The following is a 26111-nucleotide window of genomic DNA, read 5'->3' on the forward strand; positions in this document are numbered from 1 at the left end:
GAACTTGCTGGTGGTGATGTTCTCATGAATCTTCTGCCTTTGTCCTTCTACATGGTAAGATTGTAGGTTTAGAAGGTGAGGAGCCTTGGTGAGTTGCTGCAGTGCACCTTGTAGTTGGTACAGACTGCCACAGTGCATCTATGGTGGAGGGAGTGAACACTTAAGATAGTGGATGAGGTACCAATTAAGTGGGCTGCTTTGCCCTGGATGGTGTCATATTTCTTGAGTGTTATTGGAACAGCAATCATCCATCTCTGGGAGAGTAGCTGGTATTTGGTGGGGTTGGATTTGTCCTGCCTTTTTTTGTGGACAGGACATACCTGGGCAATTTTCCAGATGGCTGGGTAAATGCCACTGTTGTAGCTGTACTGGAACAGCTTGACTAGGACATGGCTAATTTTGGAGCACATGTCTTAAGCACTATTGCTGGAATGTTGTCAGGACCCATAGCCTTTGCACTATCCAGTGCCTTCAGGCGTTTCTTGATATCATGTGGAGCAAATTGAATTGGCCGAAGATTTGCACCTGTGATGCTGGGGACCTCTGGAGGAGGCCAAGATGGATCAGCCACTTCTGGCTGAAGATTGTAACAAGTGCTTCAGCCTTATCTTTTGCATTGATGTGCTGGGCTCCTCTATCTTTGAGGATGGGGATATTTGTGTAGCCTCCTCCTCCAAAGAGTAGTTTAATTGTCCACCACCCTTCAAAACTGGATGTGGCAGGACTGCAGAGCTTAGACCTGATCTGTTGGTTGTGGGATCGCTTAGCTCTGTCTGCTAATTGCTGCTTATGCTGTTTGGCATGCAAGTAGTCCTGTGTCATAGCTTCACCAGGTTGACACCTCATTTTTAGGTATGCCTGGTGCAGCTCTTGGCATGCCCTCCTGCAATCTTTATTGAACCAGGGTTGATCCCCTGGCTTGATGGTAATGGTAGAGTGGGGGATATTCCGGACCATGAGGTTACACACTGCATTTGAGTACAATTCTGCTGCTGCTGATGGCCTACAGTGCCTCATGGATGCCCATCTTGAGTTGCTAGATCTGTTCGAAATCTATCCCATTTAGCATGGTGGTTGTGCCACACAATACGATGGAGGGTATCCTCAATGTGAAGGCGTGACTTCATCTCCACAAGGACTGTGTGACGGTCACTCCTACCGATACTGTGGTCATTCCTACCGATACTATCATGGACAGATGCACCTGCGGCAGGCACATTGGTGAGGATGAAGTTAAGTATGTTTTTCCCTCTTGATGGTTCCCTCACCATCTGCCGCAGATCCGTCTGCAGCCTTTGACAAGGTTGACCACACCATCTTCCTCCAACGTCTTTCCACTGTCATCCTGCCTTGAACTCGCCTTGTTCCATTCTTATCTATCTAATCGTAGCCAGAGTAATGGCTTGTAATGGCTTCTCGTCCTGCTCCTGTACTATTACCTCTCGTATCCCCCAAGCATTTGTCATTGACTCCCTCTTATTTCTCATCCGCATGATGCCCCTCAGTAACACCATCCAAAAGCACAATGTTAATTTTCATGTATGTTGACAATACACAACTCTACCTTCACCACTTCACTCTACTCTTTCACTGTTACTAAATTGTCAGGCTGCTTATTCAACATCCAGTACTGCATGATTAGAAATGTCCCGCAATTAAATATTGCTAAGATTGATATCATTGTTTTCAGTCCCTGCTCCAAAGTCCATTCCCTAGGTATCACCTCCATCCCTCACCCAGACAATAATCTGAGACTAAACCAGACAATTCACAACCTTGGAGTCATACTTAACCCAGGGATGCGCTCCAACCAAATATCCACGTCATCATTAAGAACTCCTATAACCGTCACTGTAACATCATCCAATTCCACCCCTGGCTAAGCTCATCTGCAACTGAAACCCTCATTCATGCCTTTGTTACCTCTAGACTTGCCTATTGTTATGAACACTGGACTCTACAAAACAGTTATGTTTTAAAATGTCTCCTTTAGCTTAAGGTAAAATTGGGAATTCTGGATGCACCCCAGCTCAGAGACATGCCTATGTGGTCTGGTTGCTATGGTGGTAAAACTCAAACAGAAACCTTTTGAAATCTGTTGGTGAACTGGAAGTAATGCTACACATCTACAAGAAGTTTTGTGCACAAGGAAAGGGCTTTAAGACATATCTCAATTGCACTAGTTAGTAGTTGCAAAAGTACCTTTTCTTTAGTTTGGTGTATTAGTCACTGGTCAATTAATGTTTGATATATGTTGATTTTAGCTGGTTTGTTACAGTAAGTTTTATGAAGTGAAATCTTATCCTTTGGTTATTTTGGTTGGTTGTTTGGGAAATTCATCTCTTTTAAAATGTTAATTAGTCTCCACGGCAACTATAATACCATTCTAATGCATTTCTAACTGGTCTCTCACATTCTGCCCTCTGTAGACTTAAGGTCATCCAAAACTCTGCTGCCTCTGCCCACACTCGCACCAAGTCCCATGTACCCATCACTCCTGTGCTCACTGGCCAATATTAGCTCCCGATCAAGCAAAACTTTGTTTTTAAAATTCTCATTCCTATTTTCAAATCTCTTCTTGGCTTTGTTGCTCCCTATCTTTGTAATCTCTTTCAGCCCCCTGACCCTCCAATATCTATGTGTTCATCTAATCCTGGCCTCTTGGACATCACTGATTTTAATCCCTCCAACACTGGTGGCCTTGCCTACAGCTGCCTAGGCCCTAAGCTCCAAAATCCTTCCTAAAACTTCTACCTCACTTTCTTCCTATAAGACACTCCTTAGAACCTACTCCTTTAGTTAAGTTTTTAGCCATTTGCACTAATGCAGCCTTAGGTGTCTAATTTTATGAAGCGCCTTGGAACATTTTATTGTGTTGGGGTGCTATGTAAATCTAAGTTGTTGTTGTTGATGGCAGACTTTCTTACTTTACTGTCCTTCAGGAGACTTATACAGTAAGTGCTGACAGGCTGCTTATGGTGCAGGACAGTGTAAATATGTCCAATCTGTTGTCATCCAATATCCATATATATGCGCACTTTCCAGCAGGCATTACCAGACAAATTGCTGAATTTTCTCCTCCCTGCATTTGAAGCTACCAAAGGGTTTACATTTTGTGCCCCCATCACCTGAGATGCCCTCAACTCAGTACAAACTGGGTCTGGAACATGGGACCTTCCCAACTCATTTGGTGGGTAAGTTCACACTTGGCAGTAATTTGTCCACAAATCGTAAAATACCCTTTGACTGAAGCTTTTTGATTCATTAACACTGCAACATGTTGCAATGGTAGATTCCACTGTTTCTCTTAAATTGCTGAATAAAATAGCAGAAATGCAGCTATGAGATGTGGTTTCATGTGTTCATAATTGGACTGAAGTTTCATAGCTGACTTTATTCCAACATTTCATGTGTAACTTGTAAAATATAAAATGCATAAGGAAAAGTTAAGTGTGATTTGAAAACTCCATGACTCCTGCTGAGTCAATCAGTTTTGCAACTTGGGACACACAACGGCATGGAAATTGTTTTACCATTGTTATTACAGCTAGTGGGATTATTGAACTAAGATAAAAGCAAAAAACTGCTACACAGCTCATGTGCGAGGTGTTACTAGAATGCTGGTTTCAGAGCCAAGATAGAGCAAGCTGAAGGAAGCCAGATTGTTTTGTAACAGCTCCAGAATTTGTAGAACTATACAAAGTTTATTTTAGTTACATGGGGAAGTTGTGATACCAAGGTTAAGGTTGGAAAAGCATATTAATGACAGGAATCAAACTTGGTGTCTCATGATTTCAGTTGAGGCTACTGTGTGTTCCAAAAGCACCTAGAATATACAAAGAAAAAAACAAAAAACTGCGGATGCTGGAAATCCAAAACAAAAACAGAATTACCTGGAAAAACTCAGCAGTCTGGCAGCAATGGCGGAGAAGAAAAGAGTTGACGTTTCGAGTCTTCATGACCCTTCGGTGTCGAAGGGTCATGAGGACTCGACACGTCAACTCTTTTCTTCTCCGCCGATGCTGCCAGACTTGCTGAGTTTTTCCAGGTAATTCTGTTTTTGTCCTAGAATATACAATCCTACCACATTACCTTTGAAAGGTACGCTGTACATAGGCCTAAACAATAAGAGACCAGTATAATCCAATAATCCCATTGACTATAATAACATCTCTTTAGTTCCCACATGGTTGTGCAGAGACTGCAATCACCACCTACAGTGGAAGGTTGTACACCGTCCCTTTGACCTCTGGGACCTGGGTTTAGATCAAATTCAGAATGAAAGTTTCCTGGCTCTGTCACCTCCCAAATGTCAACTAATGCTTCAGCACCAATGTTAACTTGTAACAAGCAACAACAACTTGCATTTATATGGTGCTGATAACGTAATAAATTACCCAAGATCATTCATCAGAATGTTATCAGACAAAATTTGACACTAAGTCACATAAGATAGGTGAGCAAAAGCTTGGTCAAAGACCTAGGTTTTAAGGAACATCTTAAAGGAGGAAAGAGAGGCAGAGAGGTTTATAGAGGTAACTCCAGAGCTTGGAGCATAGTCATCTAAAGTCAAAGCCACCAATGGTGGGGCAAAGGCAATTAGGAGTGAACAAAAGGCCAGAATTAGAAGACTGTTCCATTCTTGAAGGGTTGTAGGGCTGGAGGTGCTTTCAGAGATAGTAGGGTGAGGCCATGGAGGAGTTTGAACATAAAAATTGCAATTATCCTAAATCTAAGACCAAACATGGGTCCGGTAGGGAGAATGTCAAACTCCCACTGACCTGTCACGAGACCCAGGGCATTTTAACTCTAGAGCCTCATTTAAATATATCAGCCTGACTCTTGTCCAAACCTGTCACCAGTGACATCAAGCCATTAGATGGGTGTAGGAGGAGGCAGCAGTTAAGGACCCATGGGAACGGTCTCCGGCATGGTAACTGAAGAAGGGTCGTTCAAGGCAAACATTAGATGCCTGGGCCAGGAAAAACACTAGGGTTATGTGGGGCCAAGGAAGCCTTAACTAAAAAAATTGAAAGTTTACTTAGTTGGGCCTTTTCTGGCCCTTAATCCATATTCACAGATACAATCAGCACTGAACACAGCTCAGGATTAAAATCAAGCCACAGCACCAAAAATATTATCAGACCACAATTTTTACATTTAAAAGGCTGGCTGAAATGCACTTGATAAAACAAAACAGAGCAAAAGTGCAAAGTGGACTAGCTGACTGCCATCCTGCATCTATATTAACCTCTATACTCTGAACCCATCCTTGAGATAAATAAATATAGTAAACAGAATAAAAAAGGTTAATTTATACATTAATTCAAGTTAAACCATAAGAGTACAACAAGGGAGAACTGATTTGAAAGATGAATTATAGACTTCAACATTGAAACAGACTTCCTGGTAGGGCAGTACAATCAAATACCCTTGGATCATTTAAAAAAAAAACTGTTGGATGCTGTGATAAGGCCCTTGGGGTTATTCTGGATCAATAAAGTGGGAATGGGCCAAAAAGCCTGCCTTCTCCATGTCTATTTAGTGAAATACTGTGGGAACTGTAGACAGCACTGACATGAAGAGACTTGTTCATAAAAATATTGTCACAACTGCAGGGGATTTCAACACATCACCATCTCTCATATCAAGAGTTTGCGAACAAAAATTGAATGCTCCCTTCACATAGTTTCCAATTTTTGATTAGACCCCTCATTAGAACATGAGAAACAGGAACAGGAGTAGGCCATTTGGCCCCTCGAGTCTGCTCAACCATGGTTGAACTTTTGCCTCAATTACACATTTCTACAGTATCCACATATCCCTCAATTCCCTTAGTATCCAAAATTTGACTCTGACTTGAATAGGCACAATGACAGTGCATTCACAACCCTTTGGCATAGAGAATTCTAAACATTCATAACCCTTTGACTGAAGAAATTTCTCCTCATCTCAATCCTAAATGGCTAACCCTTTACTCTGATACTATGGTCTCTAATTGTGGACTCTCCAGCCAGGGCAAATGTCCTCCCATCATCTAGTCGGTCAAGCCCCTCAACAACTTTATACATATCAATGAGATTGTCATTTAATCTTCTAAACTCTAGGGAATATTGGCCTAGTCTATTCACTCTTTCCTCATAGGTCAACCATCTCATTCCAGGAACCAGTCTAGTGAATATTGTTGAATTTGCTTCAAGACAAACATCTTGCACAGCCTCCACACTAAGAACTGCCTCCAGGACACATTCAGCCTTCAACCACACAGAGTTCTACACACAGGCCCCAGTCTACACACTGCCTCCTTTGTAGCAAAGTGCGTCACTGTAAAATTACTATACATAGTGTGTATATCAGACTAGAAACACACTAGATTTATGGTATATGTTTTGACATATTGATGGATGTATTAAGAGATTTATATGCTCAATTACATTCATTATTTTATAGCATAGTTTCATTATATGCTATTCCTCCAAGTAGTTCTATATGTGTATATACATGAAATGTGTCTGAATGGTCGGTTGTAGGTTCAAAGCTGTGGCTCATTTGTCATAATCATGCCCATCAAACCAACTAAACTGACGTTAATTAATCAGTATCATGATCCTGGTGTTTGTTGTGTTAGCTGCAGAGTGTTTTTTTTTATTGAGCAGGACAAGGGTTAAAAATCTTTAGACCATCTGACTATAAGAGAGGACATTATCTGCTTGACTTTCTTGGTCCTACTTACAATGATCAAGGTTATTCAAATAGCAATAAAGCCTGATTCTAAGGCTCCACTAGCAGAAAAGCTGTGTCAAAGAAAGCATGGGTCGATAAAATGGCACATGGATGAATCCGCCTGATGCACAGAATTACATATTTCAAAGAACAGCAAATAACACATATAGGTAGGCTGTGCCAGCATAAACCATACTGAATTAGTTCAAATAAAGTCCAATGCTCAATTTCACATTCTTCAGGCAGACTTCACTATGTAAACAGGTGTATGACTATTCTGCTGGCCTTGTCTGCTTGTTACATTCTCAAGTTTAAACGTTGGTTTTAATCCTGTTTTCTGAGCTACAATCATTGGAAAGTTTTATGAGCACATGGCAGCTGGCATAAAGGAGTCTCGAAACTGCGGGTGTGATGTGCTGATTGTTACGACCAGTCCCCGGGCAAGGTCCCCCAATTTATTATGATCCCAGACGGGATACCCCAATTTGTTTACTTCCCGAACAGGACCCCAATTTTGTTATGCTCTCGGATGAGGAGGAATGAGCTGGCTCGCCTTTTTATTCAACACCCTCGATTGGTCGCAACAAGGTTAATTTAAAAGAGATCCCTTTCTTCGTGGATGCTTTTTCCCAGTCCAAATGTATTTATGTTTTAGAAGGAGCTAATTTAACCAGGCTTTCTTGAGTCAAAGAAAGAGTAAGTTTATTAGTTACTAAAAACCCCAAGAAAAAATAACAAAAACACAACACACATACACACAGATCATTGGCCTATTCCTATCCTTTTTAACCTTTTCAGGTCCCTCATGGATCTCTTTTATTACTGCTGGTCTAGCATTGATCCATTTAACTTGCTCAGGTTCTACCTTGTTTCTTTGTACTTCTGCAGACCTGTCTTTGGCCCTATAACTTCTAGTGGCTCTGCAGCCGGGTGTGACACTTCTCTCACTGTTTCCTTACTTGTCTTGGAACTCCACTGGTCCCTGTTTAATTCTGCAAAAAACATACCGACTAACTCAATTTCTAGGTCATCCTCTTTGCCTGTTTAAAATTCTCTTCCGGTCTCTTCTGGACCCTCATTAACTTTACAGACATAACCTTAGCTTTTTCAAATTCAAGAGACTGTTTCTTAACTACTACAACCCTCACTAGTTCTGTTGCCTCCTTTTGGACCCCCTGAACACTCTCCAGTTCTCTGCCTCTCTGCAGACTTTGACTACACGTTCGCTGCCTCTTTGATTGCAAGTAGCCCTTGCCTAGCTACTCCAACCCTTACAGGCACTCTTGCCCCTTAAGGCCTCTGAACCATTCTGGGTTCCTTGTATTCCTACAGATCCCGACCGGCTTCCTCCAGCCTTTCCAGCTTCTTCTGCCTCAGATGATTTTTTCTGACTACTTGTCAGTATTATTTCACGGGATATCTTTGAGGCCTCTATCTCCCTTTCCAGTTCACATAGTCTTCTTTGGAAAGCTTCCTCTCTTTCCCTTTCCTGAAATCTAATTTGAGCTGTTCCAATTTTAATCTCTCTACTGTTACTCTATCCATTTCATCGTCCTCAATTTCCACCTGCAGACTGTTGGCCACCTCTTTTAAAATTTTGGGCTTCTGGCTTTTGGGCAAAATTCTAATCCTAAGTGCCTCACTAGCTCTTTTAATTGTTCGAGGGACAGAACTTTTAAATCCTCAAAAATAACCTCCCCTCCACCTAGAAAAGCACTGGCATCAAATGTGGGCATTTCTGCACTTTAGTAGTACAGACTCAAGAAAAACTTTTTGCAGTTTTTAAAATTGGTTTCAAAGGAACAATTTACTTTCCTCACTCTAATTCATTTGTTTCATCTGTGGGAACTATTCTGGCACGGAGCCCCCAATTTGTTACAACCAGTCCCCAGGTGAGGTCCCCCAATTTGTTATGATCCCAGACAAGATACCCCAAATTGTTAACTTCCTGAACAGGACTTCAATTTTGTTAATCTGCCAGGTAAGGAGGAATGAGCTGGCTCCCTTTCTTTATTCAACCCCCTTGGTTGGTCACAATAAAGTTAATGTAAAAGGGATCCCTTCTCTCATAGATACTTTTTCCCAGTCCGAATGTATTTATGTTTTAGAAGAAGCCAATTTAACCAGGCTTTCTTGAATCAAAGAGTCATAATAAAAACACAACACACATACACAGATCAGAAATGAGAAGTTGAGTCCAAAACTAAAAGTTAAAAAAGATATATAAATCAGTCTTTGGCTTGCCAGTGAGGCGGAGATGGTGAAACATTGCGGCCATTAAATTGGGTGATTCTGGTACAGCTGACTTTGGCAGTTCAGCAATTGGTTTGGAGACACTTGGTTCTGCAAGTTAACTGAAGAAGCTGTCCTATTTCCTTTTTTGACTGTGGCTTTGCTGACTTTTCTCCAGTAACAGAGAGAAAGAGAACCTTTGCCTGCAAGCTGCAAAGGGATACCTAGTCAATCTACTTCAGTGTGTACTGGGAAGGCTACAACAAACACACTAGAACCAGAACATAGAGATCAGGTCTGCAGTTAGCTTTTTAACTCATTTCCTTGTGTGTTCCTGAAAGGGAAAAAAAACAAACATGTGTTCTGCCCAGAGAATGTTTTCTTTCAACTCAGATCATTTCCACATTCTAAGATTAAACTCAACAGGAGATGGTTTCTGTTGAGATGTGGTAATCAGTCTCCATTGTCTCCGCAACCACAGGAGATTAAAGTTCAGTCTTTTGCATTTCATCTCTTCCTTTAAAGTGTCTTTGTCTAAAGTAGGCCTTGACACCTTTTTAGGTGCGACATTCCATAGTGTCTCCGATTAAGTATAATCTACATAGGAATTTTCCAGGAAGTGGTTACTTTACATTCTCAGCCAACCTTTGCTTATATGTCTTTCCAAAAAAATGTCTTCCATAAAAAGTTCAATATGCCCATAAGTAATTAGGGGGTGTGATCCACTGTCATGACATGATGCATAAGATTGAAACTCTGCAGTGCACAGTGGTAGTGATGGCAAGTTCAAGGACATTTGCAGTGGAACTCAGCCATCCCCAACCCCCACTACCCCCGCACCCGCACCCCCCCCACAACCCCCCCCCCCACCCCCGGCCCAACCTTGCCAAAGACTTTCAAGTCAGTTTTATCATCCTTTATGAATCCTCGGATTGCTGCTATAAAGGTGATGGGTTCTGCAAGTTGAACAAGTTTGATGGTCACATGGAGGCAATCAGCAATAGGGGTTTCACCATCAGTGACCTCTGTCACACAAAATAGGAATGTGCAATGCCCATGGTAAGGTTAGGTGTGGAACGACAATACCTCCTTCTGGATGATGACACACCATCTGGCATGAGTTCTACTAAGGCCCCTGGAAAGGTTCCAGAGTCTGTTAAGAGTAATGTAATCAATCCCAAAGGGCATATCCCTTCCAAAACTTCCATGCAATGATTGTGTACGCACAAGCAAACATGAAGGATCACGAAGAGTCCTCAGCTGAAGTGATACATCCTCAAGCTTGGCCATCTCAGGCCCCTACATAACAGTCTAATGTCACCTCAATCTCAATCTTCTCATGGGCATGGAGCTTCCACCACTTCATGTGCTTCAGACACAAGAACATACTTTATACTAAAATTGGTGGTAGAGTACAAAAGTCATAGATTGGTGTCTTGTGCCCTTCTTGTGGCAGTCTGGTGGTTGTGGGGCATTTAATTAGATGGGAGGGTGGCAGGTGGGGACCCCACTGCCTTTCTGCATTAACCTCAATTAAATCTGTGATGGGAAGGACAATGGATGACCTACCCGCCCTGCTGCCAATTGATGACCAATTAAAGGGCCTCATGCTGCCACTGCCAGTATTAATCCAGTGATTGGCAGGGAGCTCACCATGTAGCGTGTACGACAAACAAACTCTGGCATGTTTGTTGCCGGCCGCTAAGGGTTGGGTTGGGGTTGGGGTTGGGGAGGCACCAAGTATTTGATTGAGGGGCCCAGCATTGCGAAGGAGGGCCAACGGAGAACCACCTCTCTGCCCTTGCTGCCACTACGCACCCTTTCTCAAAACCCCACCTTGTGAACCACCTCCCACCATCACTCACCTGTGATTGTATCCTATGCGTCACGTGGTTATCATTCCAGCAGCAACCACCACCTCCTTGGTGGAGCTGCTGTTCAGAAGAGCTGGCAGCCTCTGATAGGTCCCACCTACCGAGAGTTGCTGGCCAATGACCCTGGGGTTCTGAACATAGGGAAATTCCACCACTGGTCTGTCAACTGCCTGATTGGCATTTATTACTGTGGGCCTCTTCAGAAAGGTACAAAACAGGGCCAAGACCCCCCCATCACTGGCACAAGATTCTTCCCATAGATTCTCACCAAGGCAAAGTACTGAGATGGTATGCACTAAATCTTTAAATCATATTTTTAGAATAAAATTTATGCCAGAATTTTCCAGCCCACCTGCTACCCGTGGCGGGTTCCCCTGCAGCTGGATTGGCGAGCCATTAAAATCTCCATTAACATCAGCAGGACCAAAAGATCCCGCCGGCGTGAGGGGTTAGAAAATTCCGGCCTTGGTGTCATATCACTTGATTAATATTTAAAAATTATAATGCTGCTCAAAATTGTTCTTGGTGAAAAGTTTCAATGTCTGCCTAAGCACAAACCACAAATGCCCACTGAGCAATAGATGGGCAGAAATCAAGAGTGACTGATTTACAACCATTTTTTTCCAGTCCACATACTGTCATGTATGCCAGTTTATGGATTCATATCAATCATCATTTGGATTTTGAGGATGATTTTACCGACACACTATATCCGGGCTCGGGACCGGCACCAATATATGCTGACTTGCCTATATCAGTGACTGGGTTTATGCCAATTTATTTTGTTAGAGCCAAAAGTTGGTGCATTCAGATCCAGCTCACTGCCCAGGTAAATAGTAGAGATTCTGTTGCTTTGATCAGGAGGAGAGTGATTCTCTCAGGCCAACAGTCCCTGTGAGAAAGCTATGTCAGTTGCTTTGTTCGAATGAGGTTCCAAGCACTAAATAAATTATACATTATCAGAACAAAAATTTTCAATAGCTAAAAGGAGGACAAGTAGATTTGCATCTAGCTATTATAGTTTGGGAAAATGCACCACCATTGTGTTACTGATCCACGCAGACTAGCTTTGTACTGAGCTAATTTGTCTCACTCAAAGAGGCAGCAGAGATGCTACTGGCATGAATTCTACTAAGGCGCTTGGAAATGTCCCAAAACATGCTAGGACTATGTAATCGATCCTGAAGGGGATTGATTTTTTTAACTAAAAAACTTATGATTCCCTTAGGAGCTGAAGAAACATCTCTTAGCTTTTTTCTTCAGGCCAGGAAAAGTCTTGGGGTCCCTTAGCAGAGTAGATGTGGGCTGTTCCAACTTCTACTGCCAGATCAGAAGAGGTATCACTGATGTACCATTGTAGACAGGGACCACGCTAATGGGCAAATCCCAGTGATTTGCTAGCATGGCAGAACTGATGGAATTATTGGTAAAAGATTAAAAGGAGGTAAGTACCACCCTAATTTTATGGTTCTGGACAAGAATAAGCTAGACTTCAAGGCAGATAGGTCTTGATTTCAACACAATGATGATACAGGGAGGAGAAACAGCATTTCATTGCAATATTTAAATCAGATGTATTTTGATAAACTTGGAACATTCAGAGCAGTAATGAACACAAAATGGAGAGAGATAGGAAAACTTGCAATGGAGACAGAGGACAGAATTTTCTGCCTGTCGGGCGGGCGGGCCCGACCCAATCTCTGGCCGGCGGGGAGCGGGAAGCGCTATGCGCTTATTGTGCAGGCGGGGGTGTTTCTCCAAATGCAGGAGTGTGCTCTTTCACTATGCGCACGAAAGAGCGCACATTTCTCTGTGGCTAAGCGCTGCCTCAGGGAGATCATCGAAAGTTGTAAAAACTGTAAAAATAGAAAAAATAAAAAAATCCTTAATATGTCCCCCTCATGTGACAATGTCACACAAGAAGGGACATATTAATAAATTTCACTGAAACTTTAATAAACTTTTTTAAACCTTACATGAAACCTCATCCCGCCGGTTAATGAGGTTTCATGTTTTTTCAGAAGCCTGCCGGGGCTCCTGGCCTGCCCACCAACCTTAAGGTTGGACGGGCAGGTCCTTTAATTGTTTTAATTATCCTGTCAATGGCCTCAATTGGCCATTGACAGGTCGGCGGACGGACAGCTGATTTTGCTGTGCCTCCGCCTTCCTGAAGCTTTAAATGGGACAGGCCCTGCCCCCTGCTCACCAACGGCAAAATTCAGCCCAGAGTTAGAAAACCGCATAAAGTAACAGAAGGATCTCCTACACTATAGTATGACTATCAGTATTAATAATACTGCATCCACTGTACCATACTATTGCATAGTATTACTGATGCTGCGCACACTGTACCATATTATTACTATCGCTATTATTGATAAGGCACCCACTATAGTATTTTGTCAATATTACTGATAATATATATTCAATGCACTATCAATAAAAATTGAGCCTGACTACATTCTAAATGGATGGATTTTGAATGAGTTAAAATCTCATCCACTGTTATAGCAATGTCATATTGGGATCAGCACCACAATAGAATTAAACAGAACAGAATTTAAGTAATGCCAAGTGAGCAAGAGATTGGCACTCACTTTAAAAACAAGGATTGGGTGTGCGGGTTCCAGGCCTGAATTGCATAGATTGGTTCACTGTGTTTGGTTAGGTGTAGAACCACTAACTGCCCAAAAAAGTCATAGTCTATCTCTTTGCCTGTATTTGTGTCTCTTTCTTTATTATGTACCTACTCTGTTTCCTTTTTTTCAACTTCTTTTTCTCTGCTCCAGATTCTCTATTTCTTTGTTCTTTTGGATCAGTTTTCATTTTTGCACTTCCTTCACTTTTATGGTGTAAACACATATTAGATTACATTCTCAACTTACCACCTGGACATTAAAGCATGATGCAAATTCAGTATTATAGAAATCATCGGTTGGGGGGGGGGCGGGGGGGGGGGTGGTGCAGCATATAAAATATGAAGGAAGGGTAGTCCTCCGCCTTCCCATTTACCCCTGACCCGATCCCCATAATATGCAAGGGGGTGTGCGGGGTAAAATGCATCCACTAGCCTGCCCACCCATAGGCCCTTAAATGCCCAATAAAGGCACAGTTAAGGGCCTCAATCCACCTGTATTGTCATAATATGCTGGGCAGTAGAAAACGGGCGAGAGTGGAAAGGTTTTTTTTTCATCGAAGTTGGTGAAAAGGCAAGAAGGAAGGGGGTACCTCCTTTGCTTTCCAATTAGTTCATGAGCAGAGTCCAGCGGCATGCCCCATGAACAGCTGCTTTCATGGATTAACTTTATATCATGGGTACAGTTCCAAGTGTAATGGGACTAAGTCCTCACACTATATTTTTATAAAATATGTAAATATTATATATATCCTCATGGCTAATTTCTAAAATTTTAAAACTGGACAATGACCTTGAAAAATGGCTTAAGCTATGTCTGCCTGTGATCTTCATACAATAGGAGCTATTCTGGCCAAATCAGGGAAATTAGCACTTCATTATCTCTGAAGGAACCTTAATGACCCCTGTGGGCTGCAGAAACTAAATTCAAAGGAAACTATACCAAGGTCATCTGCATTTCAAAACCTAGGCTAGCCAACTGGAGTCTACAAATCTGCTAGGACAAAGAGTTCTGCAACCTTCCTTTCAGATTCTCAATGCTTGGGACATTTAACAATCTCAGGAACCCAGACAAAGGGATATACATCCTTTGTCAAAGCCAAAGTAGAGAGGTGAGAGTCATGTGACATGACCTCCCTAGCTCCCTAGCTGGTGCAACACATAATATTGTGTTTTGGAACTGCAAAGCTCAGTCTGCCATTTTTCTATCTTTCAAGCAGCAGCACAGAAAAAGGTTTTAATGCCTGGTCCCTACACTCTTTCTAATGAAACTTCTGAATTTCTATACCATCGCCTACAAGCCTAAAAGATCTCTGCCTGCCTCTCTCATCGTGGAAGTCATCTCTACTGGAAAAGTGAATTATCCAGCATCGGTTTTCAGACTGCCAACTTCTGTGAAGGAATACACTATTGGGCTTTGATTCAGGACTCAGGTTAAACAATCATTGTTTTCTGTGTAGTCTTTGCCTTGTAAATCTTTTTTCTCTATCTCTCTTTAACTGTATGAGTTAATGAGGCTACATTGCGACCTCCTCCCACATTTGAGTGTGTGCAAATAAACTAATCTTCTGAGTTTACCCTATTTCAAGTTTGCTGTGGGGTTATTAACAGAAATTGGATCACACCAAAACAGAGGGGTTGGAAAAACATACCACCACTTATAAAGGAGGAAATCAAAATCAAAACATCTTTCTGTTTACAGACAGATGGTGAAATCAGGGCTGTTTAAATTAACCCCCCCCACCTTATCCGTAACATAAGAGAAGATTGTTTCTGAGAATGTCGACTTATTAATTTGAAAAACATTTTATATGTTTTATCTGTGTGCTGTTATTTGGCATTTGTTTATGCCACACATCTTTTAGTGAACAAGATTCATAATTTGTAGCCTTGAGTTTGCCAATATCATTTGTCCATCAGTCAGAAAGACCAAGGTGTACAGAACATCTTGTAGAATTTCCAGTGAGGTTATCAACAGCATAAGGAGTTAATTGTTCACCATAAGGCAATGCGTCAGTTTGCTGGACGTAGCAGCTTTCTTATGAGAGAACTCTTGGCACTCACCATTCTTTATTTACTCTGTCCAGCGGCACTGAGTAAATCATAACACTCTTACTGCCCCATAGATAAGATCAACTAATTCAGCACAGATCATGATCAAACATCAGACTTTCCAGATCTTGTCTGATATATTCAATGGCTCTATTTTACATAATTCCCAGAGGTCAGAATCTCCTCCGAGAACCTCACTGATATTAAGAGAACAAAGTCCACTGCTCTCCTGGATTTTAAATATTTTTGGAGCCAAGAGAGAGTCATTCCCTGCAAGATAATGGTTTTTATTGGGCATTTTTCCCTGAAGTTTGAATTAAGTAAGTGCAGAGGCAAGAAAGTTGGGAGAGGCAGGAGGAAGGAAAGAACCAAAAGGAAGATCTGTGGTAGGGTGGAAGGCAGGAGAGGTCAAATGATAAGAAGGATAATGGTGTGAAAAATTGGGAGCTGTGGTTGTGATATGAAATTGCTGAACTCAATGTTGAGTCCAGAAGGCTGAAAATTGCTTAATCGACAGATGAGGTGCTATTTCACGAACTTCCACTGAATTTCACTGAAACAGTCTAGAAAGCCAAGACAGATAGATCAGAAAGGGAGTGGAGCAGAGACTTAGAATGACAAATGAATGAATTGCTCAAGGTCATGCTCATGAACTAAACAGAGGTGTTCCACAAAGCATTCACCCAATCTGCGTTTGGCCTCCTCGGTGTAGAGTAGACCAAATTATGAACGGTAAATACAGTATACTAAATTGAAAGAAGTACAAATAAATCTAGAAGCAGAGTTTGGGGCACTACACCGTCGGAAAGGAGGAGGTAAAAGGACAGGTATTGCAGCTCGGGAACGGACAGGGTTGTTGGAGGCAATTGAGGAGTGGACCAGAGTATCGCAGTGGGAATGGTCCTTTTGGAACACCAAAAGGGGAAGTGGGAAATGTGTATGGCATCCCACTGGAGCTGGCAGAAATGGCAGAAGATCCATGAAAAGTGGAGGCTAGTGGGGTTGATGGTGAAAAAAAGGTTGATGGTTCTGGGAGGGAGGCGGAGAAGGAATGAGAGAGTGGGGCACACCTGGTCAAAGCCCCATCTGTCAACCAAGCGAAGGAGAATTATCAATCAAGGAAAAAGGAAAGCATATCAGAAGCACTGGCAGAGAAACTGGCATCATCAGATGTTCTGGAGATGGAGAAACTGGAAAAATGGAAGCAGGATGGGAGAAAGTGTGGTAAAGGTGGAAAGATTATTAAACTGAAAATTTGGCTGGGATTTCAACTCACTCAAAACACACTCGCTTACACAAGGTTAAAATTGGGCCTTTTAACGCCCTTTTTCCTCCACATAAATGCTGCCTAACCTGCTGAGTATTTCTAGCATTATCTGTTTTTGTTTTATATTTTTATATTATATTTTGACCCAGCAACAGTGAAGGAATGGCAATATATTTCCAAATCAGGCTGGTGAGTGACTTGGAGGGGAACTTTCAGGTGGTGATGTTCCAATCTATCTGCTGCCCTTGTCCTTCTAGATGGTAGTGGTCGTGAGTTTGGAAGGTGCTGCCTAAGGAGCCTTAGTGAATTCCTGCAGTATATCTTGTAGATGGTGCTACTGTGCAACAGTGGTGGAGGGAGTGAATATTTGTGGATGTGGTGCCAATCAAGCGGGCTTTGTCCTGGATGGTGTGAAGCTTCTTGAGTGTTGTGGGAGCTGCACTCATCCAGGCAAATGGAGAGTATTCCATCACACTCCTGACTTGTGCCTTATAGATGGTAGACAGGCTTTGGGGTGTCAAGAGGTGATTTACTCATTGCAGGATTCCTAGCCCCTGACTTGCTCTTGTAGCCACAGTATTTATATAGCTAGTCCAGATCAGAATCTGGTCAGTGGTAACCCCCAGGATGTTGATAGTGGGGGATTCATTGATGGTAATGCCAGTGAATGTCAAGTGGCAATGGTTGGATTCTCTCTTCTTGGAGATGGTCATTGCCTGGCACTTGTGTGGCACAAATGTTACTTGCCACTTGTCAGCCCAAGCCTGGCTATTGTCCAGGTCTTGCTGCATTTGGGCATGGACTGCTTCAGTATCTGAGTTATCGCGAATGCTGCTGAACATTGTGCAGTCATCAATGAACATCCCCACTCCTGACCTTATGATGGAAGGAAGGTAATTGATGAAGTAGCTGAAGATGGTTGCACCTAGGACGTTACCCTGAGGAGCTCCTGCAGTGATGTCCTGGAGCAGAGATGACTGACCTCCAACAACCACGACCACCTTCCTTTGTGCTAGGTATGACTCCAACCAGCGGAGAGTTCCCCCCACCACCACCACCCCACCCCCCAATTCCCATTGACTCCAGTTTTGCTAGAGCTCCTGGATGCCACAGTCAAATGCGGCCTTGATGTCAAGGGCAGTCACTCTCACCTCACCTCGGAGGTTCAGCTCTTTTGTCCATGTTTGAACCAAGGCTATAATGAGGTCAGGAGATGAGTGGCCTTGGCGGATCCAAACTGGGCATCAGTGAGCAGGTTATTGCTGAGCAAATGCCGCTTGATAGCACTGTTGATGACCCCTTCCATTACTTTACTGATGACCAAGAGTAGACTGATGGCATAGTAATTGGCCAAGTTGGATTTCTCCTGCTTTTTGTGTACAGGACATACCTGGGCAATTTTCCACATAGCTGGGTAGATGCCAGTGTTGTAGCTGTACTGGAACATCTTGGTTAGGGGCACGGCAAGTTCTGGAGCATATTCTCCAGTACTATTGCCGGAATATTGTCAGGACCCATAGCCTTTGCAGTAATAGTCCACAGCGTCTCATGGATGCCCAGTCTTGAGTTACTAGATATGTTCAAAATCTAGCCATTTAGCACGGTTGTAGTGCCACACAACATGATGGAGGGTATCCTCAATATGAAGGTGGGACTTCGTCCCCACAATAACTGTGCAGTGGTCATTTCTACCGATACTGTCATGGACTAGGTCTGCGTCAGGCAGGTCGGTGAGGATGAGGTCAAGTTTGTTTTTCCCTCTTGTTGGTTTCCTCACCACCTGCCACAGACCTAGTCTAGTGGCTATGTCCTTTAGAACTCAGCCAGTTCAGTCAGTAATGGTGCTACCGAGCCACTCTTGGTGATGGACATTGAAGTCTCCCACCCAGAGTACATTCTATGCCCTTGACCCCTCTCAGTGCTTCCTCCAAGTGGTGTTCAACATGGAGGAACAATGATTCACCAGCTGAGGGGCGGAGGCGGTATATGGTAATCAGCAGGAAGTTTCCTTGCACACGTTTGACCCGATGTCATGAAGGTTCATGGGGTCCGGAGTCAATGTTGAGGATTCCCAGGGCATCTCCCTCCTGATTGTATATCATTGTGCCGCCACCTCTGCTGGTGGGACAGGACATACCCAGGGATGATGATGGTGGTGTCTGGGACATTATCTGTAAGGTATGATTCCGTGAGGATGACTATGTCAGGCTGTTGCTTGACTAGTCTGTGAGACAGCTCTCCCAATTTTGGCATTAGCCCCCTGATGTTAGCAAGGAGGACTTTGCAGTGTCAACAGGGCTAAGTTGCTAGGTTTGTTGTTTCCAGTGCGTAGGTCGATGCCGGTTGGTCCATCCGGTTTCATTCCTCTTTTGAGTCTTTGTAGTGGTTTGATACAACTGAGTGGCCATTTCAGAGACCATTATATAGGAATTGCAGTGGGTCCAGTGGGTCTGAAGTCGCATGTAGCTAAGACAATTATGACATTATAATTGGCATTGGTTTCACTGTCATCATTAGACTTTTAATTTCAGATTTTTGTTGAATTCAAACATCATCTGCTGTGATGGGATTCAAACCCAGGTCCCCAGAGGATTACCCTGGGTCTTTGGAATACTAGTCCAGTAACAATACCACTACGCTATCACCTCTCCAAAGGTTCTGCAGGTTGGGCCTACACTCACTGCAATTTAGAATGAGAGGTGGCCTTATTGAAACATACAAGATTCTAAGGGGGCTTGACATGGGAAAATGCTGAGAGGAAGTTTCCCCTCATGGAGGAATCTAAAATTACAGGGCAGTTTCAAAATAAGGGGTCGCCCATTTAAGACAGGGATGAGGAGGAATTCTTTCCCTCAGAAGGTCGTTCATCTTCAGAATTCTGCACCCCAGAGAGTAGTTGGAGCTGGGTCATTGAATATATTCAAGGCTGAGTTAGATAGATTTTTGATTTACAAGGGAGTCAAGGGTTATGGAGGACAGCGGAGTTAAGGCCACATCATATTATTGAATGGCAGAGCAGGCTCGAGGGGCTGAGTGGCCTACTCCTGTTCCTATTTCTTATGTTACGTTTATGTCCTTATGAAAAAAAGGTTGGATCAAGAGAGAGAAAAAGAACAGAAAATTTAAATTTCTACAATTTTAAAATCTCCCAACAATTAGAAAGCTGAAGAAATTACACTCCACACTGGTGAGAGTTAATTTTCAGTACCAGTGTTGTTCGGCAGTAATTAATACTTAACATGTTAAAAGGGTGCTTTTCAATGAACAAAACTTAGCTTTCCGTGGCAAGTTCAATGCAAATATAGCAGCTTCATGCCCTTCAATGTATTTCAATGGTGTGCCAGCCAGCAGGATGCCATTTTCGAAGATAAAAGTGGAGCAGCACATCTCAGACAGCAAGCTTTGGATTTGTGAGTTTAACCACGCACCTGCCCTCAGCTTTAGACACTGTAGCCTTTGCACATAAGTAATGATGAACACCATTTGCCTCACCATTATTTTGACAGCAAAGGTTTTGTTTGTCACAAACTGGAGAGAAAGAATTCAAATTTGAAACAATGCTGTTTGACTGGGCTCATTTGCACAAGGTTGCAAGTTGCTTTCTAAATTTGATTGCCCATATATTCAAAATTCTGGTTTATCTTTTCCAGGCTTTGAGAAAGGCCAATTTTATTGGATGTCAATTTGAAGATCTTAGTTAAGAAACAAGAATTACTGGCCTGAATTTTCACGCAGACGGAGAGGTTCTCTGTCTTTACAAAAGTGGAACCGGAAGCCCGAATCCGGAAATCCCTCAACCAAACTCAGCTCCCACTATTTTCGAAGGGGGGTGGTGGGGTTTGGGGGGGAACAGAGGTGGGTTGAACTTTGGACATCTGTGGTTCATGGAGGCAACATTAGATGCAGCTGTCATCAATCTGATATGATTTTTGCAAGGAGGGAGTGGGAAATATGACTTGTGCACATTAGACCTAGCAGGAGAACATCTAAACTTAACAGAGTTCTTTGGAGAAGTAGGATAGCCTTTTGGAGAGATGAGGTACCTTGTTGGATATGGTACTGGGACACATTTGGAAGAGGTCAGTGCCCTTTGGGAGAGATAAGGTATCATTTGGGAGAGATAAGGTGCCTTTTGGAATTATTAAAAGTTGATATCACTTCCTTAAAAAAAGGACTTTTTAAGCCTCAATCCTCTGTAATTATCACAGTGTAATAAATCTCTTTTATTCCAAAGTCCAAGGGCGTGCTGTTGTTTCTCAAGGATGCACCACTCACTCCTACTACTCCCATACTGAAACCACTCCCTTACTGAAACCACTCCCTTACTGAAACCACTCCCTTACTGAAACCACTCCCTTACTGAAACCACTCCCTTACTGAAACCACTCCCTTACTGAAACCACTCCCTTACTGAAACCACTCCCTTACTGAAACCACTCCCTTACTGAAACCACTCCCTTACTGAAACCACTCGGTTTGATTTCTACCCCACCCACAACACAGATGCTGCTTTTGTCAGAGGCATGAATACCATTCTGTGACTGATCACTGCTTTCAGTCCTTTCTCATTTTTCTTGCCCTCTTTTTTGCTTTTGAAATTGTTTATAATTCTATCATCCTCAATCATTTTTCCTTAGCAGTTCACCTTTATGGCACTTGTTTCTTCTGCTTACGTTCATACCTGTCCCAACAATGACAAACATATTGTCCAATGGATTCTCTTTCCCTTCCCATATTATCTTTAATATATTCCTCTTCACTGTTTGTATGACCTTTGATGATATGCTTGATCTTGACCTGAGTTTCTCCTTCATATCTGCTCCATCATTAAGATTACCCTTTTCTACCATCACAAAGTTGGTTGTTGCCTTTCCTATCTCCCCCTCCATAATATTGTGAGGACTCTTATTTATACATTTATTACTTTGGAACTTGACTTCTTTAACCTGCTGCAACTTGTCTCTTGATTACACATTCTACAAAATGCAGCTCATTTAGAATGATACAGCATATATCTTTACCCACTCAAGTTCTGCTAGTTTCCTTGTGGCTCCGAATCAATTGCAGTACCTTTATTCTCACTTACATGTGCAGCCTTGCCCAATCCTACTTCAAAGATCTCATTCAGTCCCATGTCCCTGCTTATATCCTTGACTCCTCTGGCATTTGCCTATTCCTTACTCCTTTTGTTTACTAAGTTGTTTAACTACTCTTAAGTCAATTTGGTTCTACCTTCCAGAACAGCCTTCAAATATCCCTCAAATTTATCTTTCACCACTCTAACCACTTTCAGAAGCTCAGTGAAGGCTTTTCTCAGCCCCATCCTTTAACACCAATTTATCTATTCATTTCATTCCACTTGATGTCCAATTCATTCTCTTCTCTGAAAAGTGTGTGTTCAATACAAGAAGAATCATATAAATGAAAATTGTTGTTGAACCCTCCCGAACTAGCACGCTCCAAAAGTTGGCTTCTTATTTTGAATGTTCCTTCTATTGCCAGTGTAACTATTTGTTATATTTCTATTTATTTATTTTTTTGATAAACTGATTAAAGATATTGAAAGAGAGCTGCGAAATCTCAGCAAAATATTGCATGATAAGGCATATAAAATTGAGGGGGCGCATTCCACTTGACTCCACTTCATGCCAAAACATTCAAGGAGATGTTTCTCATAGTATATGCATACTTTGCGCTTTACCAAAAAACGCATGACCCCATTTTTTTGAAAACTATCACCCCATCTCTAACCTCCCTTGCCTCTCCAAAGACTTTAAATGTCAATTCCCAAATGTGTCTTTATTCTGCCCAGAGATCTATGTTTGAATCCCTCCAAATAGGTTTCCACTCCTGCCACAGTACCAGAACATCTTTTATTAAAGTCACAAACAATATCCTATGTGATTGGTAATGGTAAAGTATACCTCCTCATCCTTCTCTACCTATCGGCAGACTTTGAAACTGTTGACCATACAATTCTCTGCCAATTTCTCTCCACTGTCATCCAGCTGGGTGGGATTGCTCTCACCTGGTTCCGTTCTTATCTATCTAATCATAGCCAGAGCATCACTTGCAATGGCTTCAGTTCCTGCACCCGCATTGTTATTTCTGGTGTCCCACAAGGATCTACCCTTGGACACCCTCCTATCTCTCCCTTAGTGACATCATTCAAAGGCACAGCATTAGTATTCACCTGAAGGCTGCTGACACCCGGCTCTAACTCATCACCACCTGTCTTGATTTCTCCATTGTTGCCGAATTATCAGACTGCTTATCTGGCATTCAGTACTGTTCAGCAGTAATTTCCTCTAATTAAGTATTGGGAAGGCTGAAGCCATTGTTTTTGGTGCCTGCTTTAAACTCCATTCCTTGGACACCAATTCCATCCCTCTGTCTGAGGCCAAACAGATTATTAACTATTTGACCCTGTGATGAGCTTCCAGCTACATATTTGTGCCCTCATTGAGACCATCTATTTACAACTATGCAACAGCACACAACTTCACCTCTGTCTCAGCTTATCTGCTGCTTATTCATCCCTTTGTTACCCTATAGACTTGAGTATTCCAACCCATTCCTGGCTGCCACATTCAGCTCTCCACAAATTTGAGGTCACCAATACTCTGCTGTCCATGTCCCAAATCTCATGAAGTCCTGTTCACCTATTGCCCCTGTACTTACTACTCTAAGTTGGCTCCCAGTCAAATAACATCTTGATTTGAAAAATTTCATCTTCAGATCCTCCATGGCCTTGCCCCTTCCTATCTCTGTGATCTCCGTCATCCCACAGCCTCTGCACTCATCTAATTCTGGTCTCTTGAGCATCCCTGATTTTAATCACTCCACACTTGGTGCCCGTGCCTTCAGTTGCCTCAGGCCTAGGCTTTAGGATTTGTCTCCCTGCACCTCTCTGCCTCACTTTCCTCTTTAAGACATCCCTGAAAACCTACCTCTTTGACCAAGCTTTTGGTCATCTGTCCTAATATTTCTTTATGTGACTTGGTGTCATATTTTGTTTTATAATGCTCCTGTGAATCGCTTTGGGATGGGATTTTATGTTAAAGGCATTATATAAGTTATTGTTATTGTGCAGTTTAATCACAAGCAACAAGGCCGGGAACCAGCATAGGAAAGCATGAAGGAATTTAGCACATTGCATGTGGAAGGAGTGAGTGCAATAGACAATCTACCCTTCCATACAACCTTCTGCATAAATAGTCCCAATTCCCAAAGGTGAGCAAACAAAACTCCAAAATTTTATCCATCCTCACACATTTATCAACCTTATCCCACTGACTTCTACTGTGAACACCAACTCTATACCCTGCAGCAATGAAGCCACTGGGCAGAACTTTCCACCTTGAGCAGAAGCTAATGGATCAGCCATATACTTAGCTCAGCCATATACTTTTTATTTTGAAAATGAAGCAAGGAATTGAGCAGGGTTTATAATAGGTGCTGGTCCACTACCAGCCATCATACAATCCACCTGCAATGATGTTGGAAATCCTGCTCATGTTCCCTCAAGCTACATCTATCCCTTCATCCCCTTCCCTACCAAATATTTATCAAGCTTCTTTTGACACTTAGGAGTGACTTTCACTAAGAGTTGGTTCCACATATCATCCATTGTGGGAATTAAAATTATTCTAATCTCTAGTCTTGCTTGAGGCTCATTAATTTAAATCAGTGTCCTCCAGCTCTGTTTTCACAATCCGCATCACTGTTTACATCCATATCATCCAGGCTCAATATTTAAGGACCTGAATGATGTTCCATGTTCCCAATGAAAACAAGTTGAGCTAATTTGCAATATATTTTATGAACTATGATTTTTCAGATATTAAAAACTACAAATACTTATTGCAGACCTAAGAAATGCTTTTATCCAATTTTTTAAAAGGAATGTTAACTATTTATTTAAAATGTATTATTGTAGAAGGTGACCAACAGCTAGATCTGGGCTATCAGGTAGGGTGGTTGAGGCTGGAGCATTGGCCTTATTTTGGAAGCTCAATGGAGAGATGGTTTTCTGGAAGGATTAAATCAAAGGCGCTGAACAGCTTTCTTCATCAGAAACTATCTTGATAGTTAATAGCACTATTAGAATAGCAAACGGAGGGATTTTAGCCGAACGTTAAGCATCATATTCCATAAGGATACTGTTTGCAGTCCTTCATCCTGCTGACTGAATTGCCTGGGCGTAGTAATTGGGTGAGGAGGAAACCCTGTTGATTTTCCATTTATTTAAATTAAGCGCCCTTAAAAATGCATGCCTAGTCTAGTTTTCCGATATCTAGTTTGCATAGATGATCCAATGTTCCTCGGTTAATAGGACCAGAGAAATCTACCCTCCAGACTCCAGTTTCAGGCACGACTACCTCCAGTCCCAGAGCCATTCATGTTGCTCTTCCCAAAGCCTCCCAGTAAATCAGTTCTTACCATCCACAACTGCAGTCGACATTTCGGGGGTGCCCTGTTTGGGATGGTAACACTGAAACTAATTTTCATACTTGATTGCAATTTAATTTTGCTAAAAGGCGTTACACCAAGTGAAATTGAAAGCAAGTGCTTCAATTGTCTCCCGCGTAAATACGTTCAAAGTTCCTGTTTTACCCTTAATTATTTTTTGCCGTAAACTTTCTGCAAACTCGAGGGTCCTGTGGTAGAGGTGGTGAACCACTGTTCTGCGACAAGAAAGCTAACCGAAGACGGAATATAACCGAAGCAATTTAAATATTTACCTGCTGCATGATCTCTGACTGCAATCTCGTGCGACGAAAACTTTTCTCAAAGTTCCACATAAGTTTGAATCCTGCTGATTGCCAGCCAGTTCCGCGTCGTTAGTAACCTGAAAGTGCTCGACCGCGTCCTGGAATAGAAACAGAAAATGTTGGGAAAACTCAGCAGGATTCACTTTTCCTGGTACATCTTTCCCAGTGCCCAGAATAACCGAACCCCCGCCTCGGAGCTTTCTTGGTCGCTGTGGGCAGCCTCGCAATTACTGAGAAATGCTTACTAAACATTCGTTGTTCCCAAACTCCCAGCTACAACTTCCTCATTCCAGGCTCGAATAGGTACCAGAAGTAGTGATGTCACTGATCCCAATGTTGCAGGTCCTTGGAGCACCAGCAAATTAAAACGCTCAGGACTTCTCCAAAAATAGCCAGGGAATTATCACAAGTCATTTAATACGACACTGTGACAATCAGGGAAATTCTTACCACCGTTACGAATTTGGGTTCATTTATTGTCAAGGAACCGTCTGCTTAAGTACTAGAACAGAGAATTTAAAATCAAAAATCACCAGAACCAGGTCGAGCTGCTA

At 42.4% G+C, this 26111-nt stretch overlaps 1 protein-coding gene across 3 annotated transcripts in view; it reads right to left on the reverse strand.

The window, feature by feature from the left end:
- LOC121282931 (anoctamin-9-like) overlaps positions 1-25882 on the reverse strand; it is a 165997-nt gene extending 140115 nt beyond the window's left edge. For 2 of the 3 annotated variants that reach the window (XM_041196753.1, XM_041196754.1), the window contains exon 1: positions 25528-25792. In XM_041196753.1, coding sequence (XP_041052687.1) covers positions 25528-25587 — 60 coding nt within the window. In that variant the 5' untranslated portion in view covers positions 25588-25792. The other variant, XM_041196751.1, reaches the window with a different exon arrangement.
- Positions 25883-26111: the final 229 nt, after the last annotated feature.

This window comes from Carcharodon carcharias, chromosome 10 (genome assembly GCF_017639515.1).
Source record: "Carcharodon carcharias isolate sCarCar2 chromosome 10, sCarCar2.pri, whole genome shotgun sequence".
Lineage (NCBI taxonomy): Eukaryota > Metazoa > Chordata > Chondrichthyes > Lamniformes > Lamnidae > Carcharodon > Carcharodon carcharias.